We start from the raw sequence: 23,797 nt of genomic DNA, 5'->3' as shown, positions 1-23,797 counted from the left end.
CATTTTTCTTGTCAACCCGATTCTTCTGCTTCTCGAGTGATACACAGGGATATAACTGCCCTGGTATCGAATTTAGGACCGGCTGGGAGTGCCACTGTCTCCATTCATAGCCGTTGGTGTAGCTACATATGAAAAAAAAAAAAAAGAGGAAAGAACAATAAAAATTTTGATCGTGGCAGTCATAGTCGCAAATTCGTATCGATTTGACCCGTACAATTGTTCTGAAATAGTTTTATCAAATCAAACTTGTTTCATTAATTCGAAACTAACATCTTCAATGTTTTTCTTGTAGATGCCTGAAAATGCACGAACAGAGTTTGACATCCTAGATTCTCATGGAACTGAGTATCATCGATGGGTGTCCGACGTGCAAATTACGTTCGTCAGAAAGAAGTTTACTGCTGCCACCAACCCTCCAAAAGAAAAAGAGGACCAAGCATCCGATGAGGTGAAAGCCCAGACCCTGATGTTTCTCAGGCGCCATATGGACAAGGTACTCAACAAACAGTGCCTCAAGTATACAGATCCGAGTGTTCTTTGGGAAGCTCTCAAGGAACAGTTTAATAATGTGCATGACGCACAATTGCCAACTCTTTTGGCAGAATGGAGATCTTTTCATCTACTGGATTTCGCCAAGGTTCATGATTACCATCAGGCGATCTTAAATCTCCAACCGGACTTAAATGTGTGTGGCAAGGAGAAAACTGACGATGCCATGATCGAGAATACCCTAGAGACTTTCCCAGAATTTACGAGTGAAATAGCTCACCAATATCGCCTTGATTATGATGCCAAAAGAATCAAGAGTTTTGCGAATTTGATGAACCTTCCCAAGAAGAAGGAACGTCATCATGAGATCATTCTCAACAACAACAACCTAAGACCTGCTGGGACGAAAAGAGTTCTGGAATCTCATCAGGCAAGTAAGAGAAAAAGTCGTAAAGAAAAATCAAGGGATTGATCTGCACCATATCAAACTAGAGGAAACAGAGGGTCTCGTCGAAACATGACTTAGACTAGGGATGGCGCCGTCGCCGGCCCCCCTGACCCTCGAGGCCGTGGTGCCTCCCGTCCCCCCAAATCCGACAACTCGGCCAAGGTTCCAAATTTGAACCTTCCATGCTACAAGTGCGATTCAACTAAGCACTTTCATAAAGCAATGTCGTGCTCTTAAGGCGATTGTTCGCGCTCACAAGCAGTCCAAGCAATAATTGTCCGATGAATGCAACTATGTTGAAGATGTGGAGATGCCTGATGCTAATACTACCATCAAGCTCAAAGTTGAAGACTTTCAGACAAAAGAGAACGAGAAAGCCGGTCTTCAGGCTCTTTCCACTCCTGATTTTGAATAAGATCCATGTTGATTGATTGTCGTTATATCGCTTATTTTATTTAAGCTTTTAAGTTTAATGTAATGGTAGTATCGCCTTAATAAGAATTTTTCAAGTCAAGTGTTTCTTTTTCAAGAACAATGTTGATTTACGATTATTTTGGCAATTAATAAAAGTTTCGTTTTTGGTTCTTTTTTATAAGAATGTATACAAGCATTACTTTGTCTTCCTTAAAGCATGTATGGTTTGGAATCTATAAACGGAAGGATTCATAAAACTAAATTCCACCGGTTTTTTTTGTGATGATTGAGAATTAATGGTTCGACAATTGAACTAACACATGAAACTTAGGGGGAGCAGCAAACTATAACAGGTTCACGAGCTACGGCCTTCGCAATTCACCAAGATGGTCCGTCCGCCGCCCGGTTTACCCCCGCAAGACGTTTAAAAAAAAAGTTACCGGAAAAGTCACCGGAAAAGTTGTCGGAGATTTCGCCGGAAAGTCACCCCTGCAACAGCCTTGCACGGCCCCTGCAGTTCCCGCTGCAACTTCCCTGCAAGGTGACACTGCAGCCCCGCCCAGGCCCTGCAGCCCCTCCATGGCCATGCGATCCTGCAGTACTACTTTTTGTCTTTTGCCTATCATAGTTACTTAATCTAATGCCAACGTGCTTACTCTTTGACACACAAAAGTTTCTCATGTGATTTCTCTAAGTATCTATGATACCGTTATGCACATTTAAGGGATCACAACTTGTTTTGACCCTTCATATTATCGTTTTCTCTTCTCTTAGAGAACATTCGCCTTGTCTTTTCGAAGACTAATTATGTTTTACAATTTACTTGTACATGTCAACCGGCGAGATAGAATGCTTAGCAGATTGTGGAACAACTCACACGTTTTTGCGGGATAAGCAACTATTTACACAATTTGTGCCTTACAAATCCTATGTGACTTGTCTCATTGGGACTGATCAATTGATCCAAGGGCGTGGTATAGCGGAATTCGTGCTACCTAATGGTACTCCTATCAAAGTCAAAGATGCACTTTATGCACCAGAGGGGAGCCGAACATTTCTCAGTTTTAAGGATATTCGTGCCAACGATTTTTGGTGTTTATGGGAATGAGTATCTCTATGTTACCTCTTGTTATTAACGTCATAGTCGCACCCGAGAGATGTTTGAGCGTGTTAGTAGTGGGTTGTACTTTACCACACTACGTGCAATTGAATCCAATGTAGTTAGCAAATCTTTCTGTGATTCTAACGCTTACAAGCTATGGCATAATCGTCTAGGTCATCCTGGACGTGATATGATGATTTGTATATTAAAAACTTCACACGGTCATCCATTTTTCAAAGCCAACAGGCATGTGGGAATCCCACAAGCCGTGAATGATGCTAGCACGGCCGTGGCACCTGTGTCCGCCCATGGCTCAACCTCTCGGCCTGTCAAGGCTTTCCCATGGTCCTCTAAGGCCGTGATGGAGCCCAAGGAGTTATGCGATGCCGTTTTCGCGATCTCTAATGCCCATAAATCATTTTGTAAAGATGGTGCATTCGCAGAGATGCAGGCAAAACCTTCCTTTGCAGTTGATAATACACAAAATATTCCATTCTTACAAAGGATCCAAGGTAATATATGTGGACCAATACATCCAGAATGCGGACCATTTCGATACTTTATGGTTCTTGTAGATGCATCGACACGTTGGTCACATGTCGATCTATTGTCCACACGCAATGTTGCATTTCCGACGCTCCTTGCTCAGATAATTAAACTCAGGGCTCACCACCCTGACCATCCAATTAAGTTTATTAGACTGGATAATGCGAGAGAATTCACTTCGAAGACATTTGATGATTATTGCATGTCCATCGGGATTGATGTTGAACATCTTGTACTCCACGTTCATTCTCATAATAGACTGGCAGAAGCGACAATTAGCGACAATTAAGCGGTTACAGCTTATAGCTCGGGCTTTAGTTATGCATTGTAACTTGCCCATGACTGCTTGGGGATATACAATCTTGCATGCAGCTATACTTATTAGTTTCAGACCCACCGTCAAACAATTTGTTAGTGCGTACCAGTTGATAGCTGGATATGAGCCTGACATTTCACATTTACACATGTTTGGTTGCGCAGTTTATGTGCCTATTACGCCTCTACTGCGTAAGAAAATCGGTCCACAGAGACGAATGGCAATTATGTTTGATATAACTCTCCAACGATTATCCGCTACATTGACCCTCAGACATGAGATCTCTTTACGGCTAGATTTGCAGATTCTCATTTCGATGAGACACACTTCCCGCATTTAGAGGGAGATAAGAACATATATGTTCAAGATAAACGTCGAGAATTGACGTGGAATACCCATACTATGTCTCATTGGGATCCCCGCACATCTTCTCCTGACATTGAAGTGCAACGTATTTTGCAGTTATATAAGGTGGCAGATTCGATGTCTGACGCCTTTACGGATATTGCAAAAGTGACGAGATTTAGTATACTTGCTGTAAACTGTCCTGCGAGGTTAGAAGTCCCCAACTTCGGGCAAGATGTCGTCGTACCGGGGCAAGGCTCGGCCGAGCCTACCCTAGGTGGAGGCACGGCAACGGTCACGGTTCCTCCCAAGAAGAGGGGGGCCGAAAGGTTCCACTGACTCACAGCCAAGAAAATGAGCTAAAGTCAAGGCACAAACTGATCCACTCATCATAGACTCGGACAACCCGAGCTTCAAGATTATCTCTGATTATAGCTTTGTCCATGAATCAACACTAGATGATCTGAGGGACGCTTCAGACTCATTGTTGATATCAGAGAACAAAGAAATCTCATTGAGCGAGTTAAATGCTCTAGAAGTCATGGATAGGAATTCGATGCGGATAGATGATGTGTATCCTTATTCCGTCGCTCAGGAAATCATCGACGACGACGATGAGGTGGAACCGCACTCGGTTGAAGAATGTCAACGAAGAGCAGATTGGCCAAAATGGAAGGAAGCAATCCAGACGGAACTAGACTCTCTGAATAAAAGGCAAGTTCTCGGTCCGGTCGTTGAAGTACCGCCGAATGTTAAGCATGTTGGACATAAATGGGTCTTTGTTCGCAAGCTGAATGAGAAAGGCGAAGTTCTGCGGTATAAAGCGTGACTCGTTGCTCAAGGATTCTCTCAGCGTCCTCGTGTTGACTATGAGGAGACATATTCTCTGGTTATGGATATCATTACCTTCTGATATCTGATAAGTCTAGTGGTATCTGAAAAGCTAGACATGCATGTGTTAGATGTGGTGACCGCGTATCTTTATAGGGATCTAGATACGGAGATATACATGAAGGTTCCTAATAGACTTCAAGTACCCAAGTCAAGTAAGCCACACAATGCCTATGCCATTAGGTTACAACGCTCACTTTTATGGACTTTAACAGTCCTGAAGAATGTGGTATACACGTTTAAGTGAATACTTGATTGGGAAGGGCTACAAGAACGATGAACAATATTGCACTATGTCACATTAGGATCGCGATACAAGGGGGGTGTTGTAGGAGAATCATCTCATATTCATACTTGGTGTATCTTGTCCTAATTAGTATAGCCTAATTAGATAAGGAATGTTAGTTATTCCCTGATTCATCAGGATCTTTGTTGTAATGCATATATATAAGGCTCTATGCTATCAATAAAATCACAATTTCTTCTCTCGAATTCATTTTACTGTTTCAAAGACATCCTTGTTAATCTAACAACTCTAGATTATTATAAAATATATATTTTGGTAGTTCTTTTTTATCATTTATTTATTCATTTAAATTATTTCCTTTTTATTTCTTCTTCGAGATTATTTATTACAATTCTTTATTAAAGATGATTCCAACAATAATTAAGAGATAATTAATCATACCAAATTTTGTTACTCTAATAAAAGAATCTCGCCAAAAAAATTCATCTAAGTAAATTAGTCAACCTTTATACGTCGTAAATAAATTGAATTTACATTTGTGTATCCTTTTATTTAAGAATCTTACCAAAAAGTTCCATCATTCTATCACTAAATACGTCAATAAATTTTTAAATTTTAAATTTTATATACACTTATGAATTATATTAACGGCTATAATTAATTACTACAATTACCATATATTCTCTATCAAATTATTAATTAAATTACAAAAATATGAAAAAATCTCTCACAAATTATTTAGGACGAAATAGTTTTCTTTTGAAATATTTTTTGCACACGTCTATATTTTTCTCGAATAATTTTTTTTTTTGCACGCGCAAGCGCGCACACACACATATATATTGCAAACATATTTTCACAAATATCAATTATCGTGTTAAAAAAGAAATGATAAAAAATAGAACCCTAAAAATATATTTTTTATAATAATATAAAGTCATTTGATTAAAAATAATATGAATATTTTTTTCATTTAAAATGACACTTTGTGATTATGTTAATTGTTGATTTGGCACATTAATGTGGCATGTCACATTGTGGGGCCCTAGCAATGCTCTAAAAAATATCAATAATGAAGTTTTCCATTGTATTGGTGTTTCATTAATTTCCATAATTTCTTCTCTCCATCTCCTGTGTTCTTATTGGATCAAGCCCCTTATTAGACTATTTCACCCTCATTTATCTAAATAATCAGCCAGTTGGCAACTTAATTACCTGAAACCTGAATTCGAATTGTTGCATCTCTCTACAGATTATGAGAAATCTCAACTTTCTGCGGTGAAACACGCTGCACTGCACTATACTGTTACAAAAGGAATCCATAAAACCGAAATGATTGATTATCTAAGCACTAGCTGTGGAAGTATATCTTGCAATGATGTTATCCATCACTTGTCAAGACTAATGCTAGAAGAACGATGATGATTGCCGAAATCACAATGCCACAACCAAGTAAATACATAGCCTTGCTTGGGGCTTTCTGGTTATCTTGACTAGCCAACTCAACCTCTCTAAGCAGTTCTCTCACTTCATCTATATTGTCGTCCTTAGCGGCTTGGGTCAGTCGACTATGAATTTTCTCTAGAACATTTATCCTCCTACCTGTGGAAGTGTCCGTGGCTGACCAGAGAAAACTCGTCACCTTCCAAATGAGGATGCCTGCATAAATAGCTACAACAACATCTACAGTATAATGGTGCCGTTCACGTATTTCCCTCTGAGCAGAGTGCAAGACAAGTAACCATATGAAGCCCGAGCTATAACCACCATAAGCTTCCTGCAATATAGGATCAGATTCATAGACATATCAGAACAAGTAGGATACTGTTTAGCATCATGTGACATAGGTCACTTCTTAAATGACGGGGAACTGCAATTTCCGAACACATTTAATGAGTGTGCTTTATACCGTCCAAGCCATAGCTGTCAATACAGCAACTAGAACATGCCCGCTGTACACGAGGTCATTGCAGCCGCCTCCAGCAGTCCTCAGCAAATTATACCATGATCCGTCAGATTGGCTTGGTCGCAAGAAATCAATCAGGAAGCTCATGGAACCCCAGTCTGGACGGTAGTCACCAAGTAATTTTCCAGTATCAGCTGGGGAAAAGAATGGGGAAACTTGTAAAGCCTACCAGTTTAATTTTAACAGTATAATTGCAGTAAAAAAGGAGCAGCGTTAGTTGGTACACATGTTTAAGATTCAACCATGTAATAGATTTGTGAAACAAAAGAAGCAAAACAAGAAGAAGGTAGAGATTAAAAAAATGTCTGGCATGCAGAACCTTCCTACATGGAATAATCATGCTATAATAGTGATAAATAAACCATGAAAGGCATTCACCAGCAATTATACATGTTGACAAGATAAGTTCAACTTCGTGTAAAACTAGTGACTTCCAGGAGTGGAAACATTGACCATCTGTTTCCAATGATAGCCAGAACTAAACAGCTTTAATTCATTTGAAATGGAAGCTAAATTATAGGATGTCAAACCCACAATGAAGTACAACTAAAATGATCTCATGAATCTGGACTATCTGACATAGGAGACTGTATTTTTCAGATTGATAGTATCAAATTCTGGTAGACAGCCTTAGGAGTATTTCAGTGCCAAGCTCATAGCCAAGTGAGTTCAGAGGCTGGTTTCAAGTGTTGTTTTGGTTGTAAAACGTTGCCACTAAGAAAATAATATCTAGGGTTGAAAACAGAAGGAAAATGAACCTTTTATAAGTACTTACCAAAGGCTATATCTTTTTGTATCACCTGACCAATAGCATGAGAGTCTGAAGCATAAGGGACATAATATTTCTGAGCCCAAGGATGAGGATATGAATGACCTCCAAACCGAACATTAGCACACCAAGGCCTGGGTGATGGTACAATTGTTGCAACAAAAGTTATGGAACGAAGAATACGGCCAATGGCCATGGTGAACATATATCGTGCACCTAGTCCAAGGCCAGGAGCCTTTACAGAATCAAACAGTACGGAAAAAGCCAGGATCATAAACAACATGAGGAAGTGATGCAATCCGATAATTCGAGCTCTCAACATTTCAACTATTGCATGAGGTAGTTGCTCATTCTGTGCCAAAAGAAACCACTGGCCAGTGTCAGGAAGAGGAGATGTATCACTGTCAAGTGTCAAACATTAACCAGAAGTTACTAATTTTCCTACAAATATAATAAGCTAGTTCTTTGTCTAATATGAGCATGAAGAAAAAGAAGTATTATCTTCATATCCTGTTAGCTATGAACAACTAGATATCAGATTGTACCCAAATCAATGGAAAAATAATAATACAATGCATACGGCATGCCAAAGTATGATCTTCACATCCTGTTAGCTTCCTTGAGATATCCTGTTAGCTATGATTTCTAAGAGCTACAAGAAATCAGATTGTACCAAAATCATCTAATACAATGCAGAGGACATGCCAAAGAGTACGGGGCCCTGAAAAGTACAACCAAACTGGACGATGTCATGACAAACAAATTTGCCTATGTAATTTACAAGATCATCCTTTTTTAAGTTCCTTTTGTCCTTTTTCTTTTCTCAAATTCATTTCTTTCATGATGGAGTTGGCATATATCTCAAAGAACATAGCTCTACACCTAAAAAGCACAGCCAGAAATGGAGTAAAGATGCACACACGAACCGCAGTGTAGACTTTGCAAATCATATGGACCGACTGCTGAAACGCTAATTATATCCCCAGAATCCTATTCTACCAAAAAAAAAAAGTAATTATGTGAACCAAATAGAAGAAATTTAAAGCAGTTACTATTTTAAGAAACAAAAGTAATTATGTGAACCAAATAGAGGAACTTCAAAGCAGTTACTATTTTAAGAAACCCAGCTCGATCGTGTATTCTTTAAGCTAATTTATGATTAATGAACTTATATATCACTCTGACATTTGTAACTATTACTTATTAGGAGTTGAGGACACAGTCTAGATCTGGCATCTCTGATCTAACAACATTCCAAAACCGTAAGATGAGAACCATTAAATGTTGCTACTAATTCTTACACGACATGGATCAAATCCGGTAAGTCGATCCTTACAGCAATCTATCAGTCAATTCCACTCGCTTGTTTACATTCTAATCCGAACAATTCCAAATCAAACTAAGCAAATCCAAATCAAAAAGCAACATCCAAATCTAAATCTATATACACAAATTCAAACTCTAAGCTGAATAAGCGAAGTGGAAACTAACTAGAGACGTACCGGTGCCAATCGAGGCCGAGGACGACGGTGACGAATCGGACGCAGCCGGCTTCAAAGAGAAGGGTGAGGAGCATGAACACCATGGAAGCAACGAAGGCTTTGAGGGAGCGGAACTCGGAGCTCCAGTGCTTGTAGAACGGGACGCGGCTGACGGAGACGAGAGCCAGAAGCGACCAGAGCACCGGCATGAGGCGATGGTGCCACGCCGGGGACAGGTGGCGGAGGTAGTCAACTGCGACGTAGGAAATGGCGGCGATGCCGAGCCCGCCGGACCTTGGTCGCCGCCACATGGCGGAGGAGGAGGTCGGAGTTGTTGGTTTGAGGGAGACGGGGAGGAGGTGAAGGTCGGGAGCTGTGAGTTTTGACAACAAGAATAAGAGAAAGCGTGGTATTCCCATTTCTAATAGCTACTTTCCCGGCCACTTCAGACAATTTTCCATTTTAGACAATTTTTAATAATATAAATTAAAAATACAAAACAAACAGACAGACTCATTATGTCATCTCATACAATGCCTTGCCTGATTTTAGAGATGGAATTCTGTCAATTCGGTTCGGTTTTGGACATAATTTGGAACTGAACTGAATTTAAATTTTGGTTCAGTTCACAATTTTTAAACATGTAAAATTGAAAATTAAATTAATCGGTTCGATTCAGTTCGGTTTTTTTTGATTTTTATTTATTTCTGAAAAAAAATAATTGAATGAAATTAAAATTGACATATTAAATATTTTGGGGTCCCCCCCCTTTTTACTTATTTGAAAAAATTATAAATATGAATATATAACTACAATACAACCGAAAAAATGAGGGCTTAAATTTAATATTGTAGTTAACATACCACTGTCAATCCTTTATTTACACGACATCTTGAAATTTTATAGATGCATATATATATATAACTATGTATATAAATATATTTATATGTGTATATATATATATATATGCATATATTTAAAAATATTTATTTTTATATTATATTGAGGCGGATTTAGTAATTACACATCCGCTTATATATATATATATATATATATATATATATATATGTGTATATATGTATATATGTATATATGTATGTTTGTTTTAACAAACTTATTTAAACATACATATATGGGCCTACATATATATACATATATAATTATATATACATATATACCACTATATAAGAGAAACATATAATTATATATGATATAAAACCTAAAATCACATTAATCAAATCAAATATTCGGTAAGATAAACGTAAAACGACATTGTTTTATGAATAGTTTGGTTTTTCGATTCGGTTCGGAAACTGGAAACTAAATAAATTGATTTAGTTCGGTTCGATTTTCTAAATTTCGGTTCAATTTGTGTTCAATTCGGTTTTTTTTTTCTAACTTCGGCTCGATTTTTTCGACTTAGTTTTCAATTTTTCGATTCAGAAGGGCCATCCCTACCTAATTTCATAGATGCATACAAATTCCCGATTTAAACTCGGGCAACAAATACATAGACACATACGTAAACGCACAAGGAGCGCCATTAACAAAATAGGGACGACCATATCTGGTTGTTCTCAGATTTTGGTCGAAGGTGACTCTAATATTCTTAATGATGTTATTAATGGTCATGGCAACATTCCTTAGAGATTCAGTTCTATTGTCCTTGACATCCGATCCGATCGTTACCTACCACATTTGACTCTGCAATTCCAACATATATGGAGGGAAGTCAATTTTTCAGCACATGCAATTGCTCATTTCGGACACAATCTTGGATTAGAGAGGTGGACTTCAAACTTTCATTCTTCTGTCTCTAAAGTTGTTTTATCCTTTAATGATTCAAATGTACTGTTGTAGCGGTTTTTCGTTATAGTTCTTCTGTATTTCTCTACTAAAACAAAAAACAAAATAGGAACAACTCGTTGTACCTAGCTATAGAGAGTTCATCCTCATTTTGCATTGATCTCGACTTTTTTTTATCATTTGTACTGATCCAATTGCACCCTCTCAAATCCTATTAATTACCAAAAACCAAACTCAATAAGGGATCAACTCATTAGCGTCGTCATAATGTTAATTACTTTTATAAGTCTCATTTCTTTTAACCAGTATGCAAAGCCAACTTTCAAAAGAAGATGCCTAATCAAATCGCTCATTCAGAATATGGTGAACCGTGAACACCTTACTGTTTTAACCAGAATCATTTTCCTTCATATGTGAAGGACAAGTCATTCTCTTGCACAATATACATCTTATGATGTGTATCACCAACACAGGTAAAGTAACAATTGTGCTTACTCAATAAGTGACCGACTCATTAGTGTCGGAATGTTAAATTCTCGTATAAGTCTCACTTTCTTAACAAGTATCCAAAATCAGAAGTTGCCTAATGAATTATCATTCGAATATGGTGAACACCTTAATATTTTAGCTAGCCATGACAGACAACACTTAATCATTTTTACTGTTCTTATTTTGAACTGAGATTTCATTCATCAAAGCAAACTCAAGTCAAGAAAGCCATTACATATCTATCTACTATCACTTATTTCAGGTTAGACAAAATTTCATGTTACAAGCTCCATAAATCAATATAGAATAGACCAGCTATCTAAACACTTATGCCCATTGCAAAATGAAAAGAGACGGATGCCAACACCGACAAGAAGAGAACAAACCAAGCAACAAAAGAAAGAGTTCAAAAACCAAAAAACGACATCTAGAAAATAAACTAATGAACAAAGCTAAACAAGATGAAGTCGGACAAGCCCAACATACAGTTATGAAAAGCCCACCATATCGTCAAGACAAGCTCGACATCACATCTAGGTTAGATCCAAAGAACAGACCCAAGCACAACATGAGGTTCATCCCCAAATGATGCCACAACAGCCACACCGCCACAATCGAACAACACTGCCAATGGCTTCCCCAACCACCCCCATTGAACGACACTTCTAACGACTTCCCCAACCGCCGCATCATCAACTTTACCTACCCCTTCCTATCCCTCGCCGTTTTTACCCAAGTCGGTAACAAGACATCCACTACCATATTAGAAAAGGATCCAATCTGACCCAAGAAACTAGATAGTCGCACCGTTCTACGTTAGTATCCTTGTTGTGACACTAGACGCCCTAACGCCACCACATCCCATCATCTTGTCTGCTTGCCAGTTAACCAGGGAAAGCCACCCGCTATCTCTCTTCCACAAACCAACCACCTCAATCCTCAATCCTAACATGCCATCGGAGCATCAATCAACAATCGACGTCGTCACTCTACCACACCAGCCCCTGGCCTAACCTCACTACATAACTCAAAAGACCCATTCAACAATAGACACGAGGATGGTGAGGCAGAGGCCCTCACCAGCCGGCTGGGTGCCGCCGGACGAGCAAGATTGCACACATTTAATCATTTTTCCTTCGTACACCAAAGACAAACAATTCTCTTGCACAATTTATACTAGAAATGATGATACGTATGCATGTACCACTGTTCTAAAAAGCGGCCGCCTAGACTGTTTAGGCGGCGCCTAGGCGCTAGGAGGCAGGTCACGGCCACGCTTTTTGCCTATTCAGTCATCTATGGCGTTCAAGGCGGTCCTAGGCAATCCACGGCGTTCCTTGGCGATCTGTGACAATCAAAATCAGTAGATTTTTAGAAATAAAAAAATTAAAACATAGTGGAAGTAAAAAAATTTCATGATGAAGATTTTATTTCGGATGATGACACGAAAGATTATGAAAGAAAAATTGATATTGAGTTTGAGTTTGATACTAAAGAAATTAGTGAAGGATTTGGAAATGACAACTTTAGATTTAGTCTTGCATTTGTTTTACTATATATCTTTTATTTTAATATTTTTTATGGATTTTAAACTTAACTAATTTTGAGTTTAAACTATTTTGAAAATTAATATTAAGCATTATTATATATTTTTAATTATATAAAATAATTTAAATACATGTATAAATATTTAATTATTCAAATCCGCCTAAGAGACCGCCTAGCCGTTTAAACACTAGGTTGTAATTGTTCGCATATATATAGCCTAGCGCTTTTTCAAACCAAACGTGTAAGTAACAAATGTGTTGATAGTCTCCTTACTCTCCTAGAATTAAAAAAAAATTGTAAATTGCGTATGGATTACACAGCCTCCAAAATCTCGGGAATTAGACCATAGACACTAGACGGGCCGAACCTTCTTCTATATTTGGTAGCAGCCGCTGTAAGTCCACCAAATCTTCAATACGGTCCCCTCCAACAAAAACATCAATTCAACTACAGTCAACAACCACCAAAAAAAAAACAATACTCAATAACCTTCTGATTAGCTCACTCAGACCATCCAACGGCCGAAAACAAAGGACCTGATCCCACCTGTAGCCACACCCAACCAACACCTCCGAGTTCGCTGGGAGTATTCTCTCTCTCGTTTCCCATTGATTCATTTATCCAACCAAAACAAACACAGCCATCTCTCTCTCTCTCTCTCTCTCTTCTCGCTCGGAGAAAATGGCGGTTTCTGTTACAGCTTCGTCAACTCCGTCTTCTCTCTGCTCTGACCGCACCACTCGCTTGGCTTCCTCCTCTTTTTCTTCTTCCTCTTCTTCTCTGCAGTTCCCCGTGCAGCTCCGACGCCTTCGGATTGGAACGAACGGCGCCTCCGCTCCTTCTCGGCATCGGATTCTTGCTCCGGTAACATTTTTTTTTTCTATTTTTATTTATGATATAGTGTTTTTCAGTTTCTGTAGAAATTTGATGTAGCGGAAATAGGTTTTGTTTTTAATCTGATTTTTTAGGTTTCCGTTTGATTTTTCTAATTTGTTGTTGTTCATTGTTTTGGTGTGTTTGGCAATTAATGTTATTAGTCTGCAGATAATCAAATTGAAGTTCAGGTTATTAGGATACAGTTGAATTTTAGTTGTTAGTTAGGTACCACAAGAATATGAAATGAATTACGATTAGTTACATTGTGCGAAACTTAGTACTGGAAAGTAGGCTTGTGCGGTGGCTGCATTTAGGACTGCCATTTCGTAACAATCTCGGAGATTTACTTAACTAATGGCAATCTACGGATGAATTATTTTCTCTGATTTCATGCGTTGTGAATTTATGTGAATCCTGCCTTTGCATTCCTATGAACCAAGTTTTACTACAGTAGTTTCCGTGATCCACGCAATTGGGATTGGTTATATCACTTATATGAAATGTAGCATTAATCCCTCCCCCTACCCGTCTTTTCTGCTTGTTGTGAGGCTACTCAGAGAATGGTGCCAGTGGCCAAATAGTGATTCTTGTTATAAATGGCCTTATGTCATAATTATGGTCTTTAAGAGTTACATTTTCTTTGTCAAGAATTGACAATTGCCTCTGGGCCTTGCCATGGTTGCGTTGCAGGTGGGATTAGCCAGGGCCGAAGACATCTGTGTGCTATTTTTTGGTGACCAAAAGAAAACAAAAACATGGCCTTTTCATTATATTCATAATTTATTCCATTGGATCCCTTTCAAATGATGATATGCTTGGCTTATCACCATTGTGAGCTCAATGTAAATTAGAACGTCACAATCTGGTCCATCGTTATGGCTGTGAATTAATTTCTTTTTCTATCATTTATCTGTCTGAATTCTGAGAAGAACATTCATAGGACTTTTACAATTTAACACCGGATGGAAGGTATAGAACTGAAACGTGGATATGGGATTGGAAGCATCTTTTCAATCTTTCCTGGTAGCTGATAGTCATGTTGACATGTTGTGATTTCAGGCATAGAGTTGTGTTGCTTTTAATTTCTACTCAGAGTCCATTAACAGTCTTGATCTTTAACATATGCTAAGAGTCTGAAAGTCTTGCCTTTCTTTCAATCTGTCCAAAGTACTCCTTGTATCTATTTTGGGGCTTGCAGGAACTTTGACCAGGCAGTTCTATCTGGACATTCTTCTGATTTCAAAGAATATTGTATACATATATAGATTATTAATTTTAATATTTAGCTATGTGGCTGAAGTTTAATGTACTGCACTGTAGTACAGTAATTACATTGACATTCTTCTGATTTCAAAGAATATTGTATACATATATAGATTATTAATATAATATTTAGCTATGTGGCTGAAGTTTAATTTACTGCACTGTAGTACAGTAATTACATTGACATTCTTCTGATTTCAAAGAATATTGTATACATATATAGATTATTAATTTTAATATTTAGCTATGTGGCTGAAGTTTAATGTACTGCACTGTAGTACAGTAATCACATTGACATTCTTCTGATTTCAAAGAATATTGTATACATATATAGATTATTAATTTTAATATTTAGCTATGTGGCTGAAGTTTAATGTACTGCACTGTAGTACAGTAATTACATTTGTATTTGAAAATGTTAGCTTTTGTAGGTTGCAGCAAAGAAACAAACATTTTCCAACTTTGATGATTTGCTGGCTAATTCTGATAGACCTGTCCTGGTTGACTTCTATGCAACTTGGTAAGCTCCTTTCGCTATTCTATTTCCTTAAAATAATCTACAAGAACTGTGCATAGGTATTGTTCATATAATGTTGTGAGCTGGTATAATCCCCCTTCATGAATTAATGATGCAGAATCAGTTAGTTTCAACTACCACCGTTAGAAACTATTGTATTATTAGTTCTAATACTCTTATGTGAGTAATGAGATGGTACTCATTAACCTAATAGTTCCCCCTTCGCCACTGTTTATCTTCATCTGTGAATTATGTTGAAACCAATTTTTCAAACCTAATGTGAGCATCTAAGTAGCTGAAGTTGTGCTTGACAGGTGTGGTCCTTGTCAATTTATGGCTCCTATCCTCAATGAAGTCAGTATTACGCTGAACAACAAGATACAGGTGGTGAAAATTGACACTGAGAAGTACCCAAGCATTGCTGACAAGTATGGAATACAAGCATTGCCTACTTTCATTATATTTAAGGATGGAAAACCTCATGACCGCTTTGTAAGTGAAATTTGAGTTCATTTTTCATGCCAAGTTCCATTTACTAATTCAAATAATTAGTTTGCACCTACAATTCTTGCACCCATTAAATCAAATGAACTAGATGGAAATAGTTGTTTTCAAATGATATAAATAACATATTTTTAATTGCATAGGGATTTACTATACACATGTAGGTTTTTTTGCCACAGTTGCACTCAACTGTGGCTTTTTGCTGCATGGTATGATGCGGAACTGAATATCGTCACACTGTTTTGGGTATCAAAGGGCTGGTAGTTAACTATAATGATACATGCATGCATACATTGATTTATTTAATTTCTTCGGGGGCTGTTTTGCTTTGGCATTCTTTTCTGTCTGGGGCTCTGCTTATGTACTATCAAGATTGCGTGGTCTATATGGCATATGCATTAAAAGCCAGTGCTAAACTACTGCCTTGTACAAGTTCAGTAATGGCTTTGTTAATCCATGCTACTTTAGAATCCTCAATTTTCGTATAATATATAAGTTTCTGTATCACTTAATGCCAGCATGTCTATGATTCTGTCGGTTTTAGAAATCATTTATGAGTTGTCTCTCTGCTAATTTGCAGGAGGGTGCTTTGAATGCTGAGCAGCTAATCGAAAGAATTGAAACTGCTTTGAAAGTGAAGCAATAAACCAGTGAGTATTATACACCAAGAGACTTCAGTTAAATGAACGAATAACTGATTATTAACCAGTTTTTCTGAATTCGTCTTCTATTACCCAGCTTCTCAAGTCACGTAGGAAAGGAAAAAAAAAGGGCATTTGATTAAGAAAGCATGGGAAGATCCGTCATCATCAGATGTTCCTTTGCCTATTTTTTGTTTGTATCAATTGTTGTACCGATGATATCATGATCGATTTGTTTGCTCCATGTCTTACGCGGATGAAGCTAGATAAGACGGTTTTATGCTGACACATTATTTGGGAATTACAAACACAGTTGCTTTAGAATTAGATCATTTTGCAGTCGAATTTCAAAATCAAGGGATTGCTGGTATTGTATGGAAAGACCTGAAGCATTGGAGCTTTACTTCGGATTGTTTTGTTGACGACCAAGGGTAAAAATGTTGTCTATACATATGTACAGCATATCAAACTAAAACGTATGACATAGTATAGATGGTGGTAAACATGCCGGTCAACGAATCTGTTTTTTAAGTGTCAACTCTTTTCGCCTGAGGGATTCATTGTCTTTTACTGTTGAGTTGTCCCTCATGTTTCTTTCCTTCTAAAAACTTTATAATATTGAGAATTGAGTTATTTACTGAAATATGGTTTCATCATGTATGTTTTCATTTGCTAAATTCAACAACCAAACTTACAAATGTTTCACCCAACTCAGATTTCCTCGAAGGATTTCTCCCCACCTGGACGGTCTATTTTCCTACATGATTTCATGGTGTAATCAGTATTCCAAGGCCATGATATATTGAATTTTAACATCTAAAACAATTTTGAATATGTTGTATTGGTCACCTCTCACTCATATAAGGAGGCACTATCAACATAGGCTCTCCTCTCACTTATTTTCTGGGTTGAACTTGCCGGGATATCAGGATTGACTTGACCATCAAAGAAACAAAATGAGAAGCTATATATATTAGCCTATTAGAATATCATTCATCTTCAAGAATCTCCATCTGACATGACATATACCATGATCTAATGAGATTTTTTTTCTGTAGAAATGTTGAGCAACAATTGCCATATTCTACTCAAAACCAGCACATCTAAAAGATTTAAAAGAGCATGGGGCTAACCGAGTGAAAAGAGTTGGGAGACATGGGAGACCAATCTTGTGTCTGCAAAGCATGTGGGGGAAAGGAGAGGGAAGCATGCCCTGCTTCTGTCTCTTGTTCTTTTCACTATAATACATATACAAGTCCCACTCCTCTTTCATGCATGTCTCTCTTCAAGTTCTAGCTTCCAAAACTTCAAAAGTTGTTTGACATTTTGTTAAGGATACCATGACTTTTCCTGAATGCAGTTATCAAGTTTAGAACGCATAGAGTAGATGTTTTGGTTGTATATAGTATGTCTTTTGCGAAATGCATTGTTCTTAGACTTAGACCATATAGAATAATTGTAAAGTGTACTAAAAAATGGAAACAGTCGTTTCTGAAGGGGCAATTTCAACTTACTATTGTCTCATAGCTGTACAAGAAACCTAAATAACACTAGCCTTGGCATCCAAATGGACGAATTTAACTAATCAAACCTTCTCTTATATTTGGATGGAAGAATCAATAGCTGATGTCCTTGCAAGCTAAAAGAAAGCAAAGGATAAAAGGAAATAAAACTAATTAACTTTGATTTGAGTTCTGCTTAATTAGGGGTTGGGAAGTTTTGCCCCATTCTTCAGGTTGGCTCTTTACCTCCATTAGCAATGCTACCACTTCCTTCATGGTGGGTCGTTCTGCCGGGGAAGAGTTGACACAAAACATTGCTATGCCAAGTGTTTGTAACATCTCTTGCACCATTTGATCTGGCAGCCCTTGGAGCTTTGTATCTAGTATTGATAAAGCTGGTTCATAACTTGCCATCTTCTTCTTCACCCATTCAACAATGTGTAATCCATCACCAATCTGGGGTTGAACGGCATTGCGTCCGGTTAGGATCTCTAGCAAAACCACACCATAGCTGTAGACGTCACTCTTCTCTGTTATGTTCATTGTGTATCCATACTCTGCATTCAGAATGGAACTTTTTAAGCATATGTACCAACGTCTTAGTGTCTTACATACTCAAATTTTCGATTATCATAAAACATGAACCATCAACAATACTAAAAGGAAATAGCTTTACCTGGTGCAATGTAACCATACGAGCCAGCAACTCTGGACATAGCATGGTGATAAGTTGGGGAGTTCATCAATTTTGCAAGACCAAAATCTGCGAGATAAGCTTCACACTTGGAATCTAGTAAAATGTTGTTGCACTTGACATCCCTGTGAAGAATTGCCGGGACACAGTCATGATGAAGGTATGCCAAACCTTGAGCTGATCCTATAGCAATCTTGTACCTAGTTTCCCAATCCAAGTTCCTATTGCCTTGCAATAGTTGTTGTAGATTGCCATTGGGAATGAAGTTGTAAAGAAGTAGCTTGACACTTCTATTTGAACAGTACCCTAGGAGCTTCACAATGTTCCGGTGACGAATGTGTCCAAGAATTTGAATCTCTGCAGCAAAAGAGTCTATTGCTTCTTCCTCTTGCTTTGTTTTCCACAACTTCTTGACCGCAATTAGTTCACCAGTTTGCATTTCTCCCTTGTAGACAACCCCAGAGCACCCTTTACCAATCACATTTTCTTCTTTCAAACAATCCAAGATGTTGTCAATGGTGAAATTGAACTTCTGGAATGGGATGAAAGTCCATGGATAAGAGAAATCTTCAGCCCCTGATGAGGATGCTAATGCTCCTAAAGATTTCTTTACCATATATCTATGATTTCGCATAACAAGAATCCATGAAGCAACAACTGCTATGGTTACGGAAGAGAGAATCACAGAAATTATAGCAATAGTTTTCGTAGATTTCAAACCGTTTTTCCTCATTAGACTTGAAGAGCAAGTTAAACCATCACTAGACTCACAAAGATGTGGATTCTGGATATACGAATTTGTAGACAAAGCTCTGAAGAATGGGGTTGTTATTGGGATGACACCTGAGAAATTGTTGCAAGAGATATTAAGGGATGCAAGACTAGTTAGAGAACCAAGCACCTTAATTTTCCCAAAGAGCATATTATGGGAAAGATCCAAAGACTGTAACTGTGTCAAACCCGCCAACGTCTCCGGGAGTTCTCCTGTAAAACCATTAGAACTCAAGTCCAAACTGATTTGCAAGCTTGTCACATGGCCAATTTCGGATGGGAATGGGCCAGAGAGGCTGTTAAAGCTCAAATCCAACAATGTCAGCTTCTGTAAATTCTTAAAGGACTTCGGTATCGAACCTGTGAGAAGATTGTTGTTGATGATCAGCTTGTTCAAGTAGCTCAAGTTCCCAAAGCTCGAGGGAATCTCACCCTTGAAACTGTTTCGACTTAGATCAAGCTGCTCTAAATTAACAAGCTCCCCTAGCTGATATGGAATTTCACCACCAATGTAGTTATTGTGCACATCCAGTAGCTCCAGAACAGTGATGTTGGCAATCTCATCCGGAAGGCCTCCGGCAAAATGATTCATGTATAAGTCGAGAAACACAAGGTTTTGCAGTTGGCCTATCTCCTTTGGAATTTGTCCTGAAAGCTGGTTCTCACCAAGTCTCAGTCGAACTAGCGATTGACATTTTGCTACACTAGGCGGCAACCTGCCGGATAAAGAATTTCCCAGAAGCAATAGCTTGCTCAGTTTCTTCAAACCGAAAATCTCCTCAGGGATTGAACCGGTGAGCTTGTTTCTCGAAAGATCAAGTGCATACAGTTCAGTGCAATTCCCAAACGAAGCAGGTATAGTTCCAGAGACTGCATTACCCCATAAGAAGAAACTCTGCAAGTACTTCAGATTACCAACCTGCCATGGAATTGTTCCTGATAACTGATTCTTGTCAAGTTGAAGAGCTGTAAGGCTGCTACAGTTGCTGAGCTGCGATGGAATCGACCCTGTAAGCGAGTTATCCGATAGATGAAGCTGTTCAAGGACCACCAGCTTCCCCAAGTCTCTTGGAATCTCCCCAGAAAGATCATTTGCAGAAGCATCGAGGACAACAAGTGATGAACAGTTGGAAATCTCAGCTGGGATTGGTCCTGATAAGGCATTTCCCCAAACAAGCAAGCTAGTTAGCTTTTGCAGCTTACCTAACTGTGGAGGAATGGAGCCAGTAAGCTTGTTCATGTGCAGGTACAAGTTCCTGAGCTCAGAACAGAGCCCGATTTCAGCTGGTATTGAGCCAACTATCTCAGTGTCGTAGAGTGCCAGTGTCTGAAGGTTGATCAAGTTTCCAAATGTGGGTGGAATATTGCCGGAAAGCCCCGTGGCTGCGGCTCCGAATGTGGTGAGATTGGTGAGTAGTCCCAACTGGGAAGGGATTTCTCCGGTTATATATGGATTCCCACCAATACGAAACTGTTGGAGGGAAACCAAAGAGCCTAGTTGGGATGGTATGGACCCGTTGATGACATTGTCTTGGAGACAGAGGGCTTCAAGTGAAGTGAGGTTGGCAAGTTGTTGAGGGATTTTGTCTGAAAATCTGTTCGAGTTCAAGAAGAGAAACTGAAGAGCAGAGAGAGAACCTAGTTCTGGAGGAATGGGACCAAAGAGAGAGTTGGAGGAGAGGTCGAGGAGGCGAAGATGAGTGAGTTGCCCAAAGGAAGGTGGGATGGTGCCTGAAATGTTGGTGGAGGAGAGATTGAGAAGCTGGAGAAATGAGAGGGAGGAGAGCTGTGAGGGCAAAGAGGAGAGGTTGAGGAAAATGTTGGGGAGAGAGAGGGAGATGACTCTGTTTTGTGGTGAGCATGTGATTCCTTGCCATGAACATGGTGTCTGGCTTGATGGGTTCCATGAGGAGAGTACAGAGGAAGATTGCTTTGCAGGAAGAAGGGAGAGAAGAGCTTGGCCATCAGGGGACAGAGAGGAGACCAAGGTTGGTTTGGTCACTGTTATGAGAATGGTGATGAACAATGTGAAGGAAAAGAGAGAAGAAGAAGTAGTAGTACTGATGAGTACTCTGCGGGATTCCATTTGGGTACCTGAAGAAAGGGGCATGCTTGGTGGAGATGGTTAAGAAATGGGTTCTTGAGGTTGGTGATTATGGTGGTGACAGTGGTGGTGATGGTGGTGGTGAAAGTCTATTCTAGCTAGGAGACAACATGCATGTGAAGGAGGTTTTCTGTAAGAGAATGCTTAGATTTCACAACAAGGTGTTGTTAATGTTGTTGTTCGTTCAAGACTTCAAGTTGAAACTCATGCATGTGAACAAAAGAGATTGCATCACACAGTGGTGGAACTTCAACGTAGTCAAAGCAATGGTGGAGTGTAATGAAAACCTTCTCTTACCGGAAAATGCTCTCCGGTCTGGAGCTCTCTCTTATGTTTCTGAAAGCTCGATCTTCCGGCGGCGATGGAGACAGTGGTGATGAAGAGAGAAAAGGTTAAACCTGAGCTCTTGTGGTATAGTCAGAACCAGAAGCCATGTGTTTGAATGGATTTCAAGATTTTCAAATGGTGACGGTGGTGGTGGCCAGCGGCGTGGTTAGTATAAGCTTTGAGGTTTAAGGGCGTAGAGCTCTTTTTCTCTTTGCTTGTATTATGTTTCCAAGACTTCGATATCCACTATCCGCATTAAAAATATGACACTAATAATTTAACAGGCTTCTCTTCTCGTTTGCCTTTGTATTAGAGTAATTATTTTGTGTATCCTCTATACCACATAGCACTGTTATATGACATACCTAACTAATCATATTACGTCATAGTATGCACGCGGTAAAAATAATAAATTAATGGGGTATTTAGTTTTACACCCATTTTTTACACATGCTTTTAAAATAAACCCACATACTATTTAAGTCTAATTTTCTCTCAAATATTGTCAATCAACCTTATAAATTGTCTTTCGTTTTAACAAGAATTACATAGGTTGTCACTATTTAAATCTGATTAACCAACTATAGTGAATTAAATTCTCCTTTAAATATGTAATTGTAGATTGCTTGTGACTCATTATTATTGCTAAAATTATAGAAATTCGGTTTACAATTTTAATTTTAATTAAGGTAGATAATGAATGTAATACTTATGTTTTGATAATTTAAATTATCTATCTTAAAGGTAAATTTTTAACGAGGAAACTTGAAAATTGGTAGGTTGTTATTTGCAACACTAATTTTTCTATATTCATTTATCTCTTTATAACCTAACATAAAGGTTGAAGTTAACATTGTTAACCTGGTTAATAGGTGCGAGACAACCTAGTTTATAGATATCTCTTTTAATTTCAACCTAAAGATTATGATCATTTTCTTGACATAGGGAAATTTTATATTGTACCTCTTATCGAGAAAAACATGCATATATATAATTTTAATGTACCTCTTTATTAGATTTGTAGTGTATATATATACCTATGCTTCTCATCCCAAAAAAATAATATTATACCTCTTTACAGTGGATTTATGTTATTGGGAAAAATCCTCAAATGGTACCTGAATTATGCCTCGATGCACATTTTGGTACCTGAACTTTTAAAATTACCTAAATGGTACCTAAACTAATGCTCTGTTAACCATTATAGTACTTCCGTATGATTTACCGTTAAAAATGAGGGTAAAATCGTTAAACATACTTTTTAAATTGATTTAATCTATAAAGCCTTTTTTTAATTTCTTTAATTAAAAAATGAAAAATTAGAGAACAACAACCTTTTTGGGTTTTTGGCGAAGGCTCAATTACTGTTGTAGCATAAAACAAATATATTTGACGATTTTACCCATATTTTAACGGTAAATCTGACTGAGGTACTATAATGGCTAACAGAGCATAAGTTTAGATACCATTTGGGTAGTTTTGAAAGTTCAGATACCAAAATGTGCATTGAGGCATAATTCAGGTACCATTTGAGGATTTTTCTCTATGTTATAATATATCTAACATGAAGAAAGAAAATGTTATTCAAGAACAAAGACGTGTATGTACCTCACGATAAGAATTTCTTATATAATCTTCGTTTTACTAGCTCATATTGCTTAAAAACATAATTATGTAAACCTTACAAAATTGGATAGATTGATGGAAGAAAAACAACAAAGAGATACAAAAAACTTGCAAA

The 23,797-nt window shown here is 38.1% G+C and overlaps 4 protein-coding genes across 4 annotated transcripts; 2 read left to right on the top strand and 2 right to left on the bottom strand.

The window, feature by feature from the left end:
* The first annotated feature begins 292 nt into the window (after positions 1 to 292).
* Positions 293 to 1,352, top strand: LOC126783968 (uncharacterized). Its single transcript, XM_050509489.1, has 2 exons — positions 293 to 923; positions 1,240 to 1,352. Exons 1-2 carry the CDS (start codon positions 293 to 295, stop codon positions 1,350 to 1,352), a joined length of 744 nt encoding a protein of 247 aa, XP_050365446.1.
* Positions 1,353 to 6,023: 4,671 nt separating this feature from the next.
* LOC126784780 (protein PHLOEM UNLOADING MODULATOR) lies at positions 6,024 to 9,432 on the bottom strand. The gene is made up of 4 exons (XM_050510287.1): positions 9,036 to 9,432; positions 7,540 to 7,934; positions 6,708 to 6,898; positions 6,024 to 6,575 (listed from the first exon to the last, which is right to left on the bottom strand). Exons 1-4 carry the CDS (start codon positions 9,323 to 9,325, stop codon positions 6,180 to 6,182), a joined length of 1,272 nt encoding a protein of 423 aa, XP_050366244.1. The 5' UTR covers positions 9,326 to 9,432; the 3' UTR covers positions 6,024 to 6,179.
* Positions 9,433 to 13,506: 4,074 nt separating this feature from the next.
* On the top strand, positions 13,507 to 17,176 carry LOC126784794 (uncharacterized). Its single transcript, XM_050510306.1, has 5 exons — positions 13,507 to 13,721; positions 15,428 to 15,516; positions 15,828 to 16,005; positions 16,598 to 16,667; positions 16,756 to 17,176. The coding sequence occupies exons 1-4, from the start codon at positions 13,539 to 13,541 to the stop codon at positions 16,661 to 16,663; spliced, it is 516 nt and encodes a 171-aa protein (XP_050366263.1). The 5' UTR covers positions 13,507 to 13,538; the 3' UTR covers positions 16,664 to 16,667; positions 16,756 to 17,176.
* A 1,002-nt stretch (positions 17,177 to 18,178) lies between these two features.
* On the bottom strand, positions 18,179 to 21,715 carry LOC126784769 (LRR receptor-like serine/threonine-protein kinase RGI5). The gene is made up of 2 exons (XM_050510273.1): positions 18,837 to 21,715; positions 18,179 to 18,717 (listed from the first exon to the last, which is right to left on the bottom strand). The coding sequence occupies exons 1-2, from the start codon at positions 21,709 to 21,711 to the stop codon at positions 18,335 to 18,337; spliced, it is 3,258 nt and encodes a 1,085-aa protein (XP_050366230.1). The 5' UTR covers positions 21,712 to 21,715; the 3' UTR covers positions 18,179 to 18,334.
* Between the last annotated feature and the right edge of the window lie 2,082 nt (positions 21,716 to 23,797).

This window comes from Argentina anserina, chromosome 2 (assembly GCF_933775445.1).
Source record: "Argentina anserina chromosome 2, drPotAnse1.1, whole genome shotgun sequence".
Classification (NCBI taxonomy): domain Eukaryota; kingdom Viridiplantae; phylum Streptophyta; class Magnoliopsida; order Rosales; family Rosaceae; genus Argentina; species Argentina anserina.
Note: the sequence above shows the minus strand (reverse complement) of the source record. Positions and strands in the feature narration are given on the sequence as shown.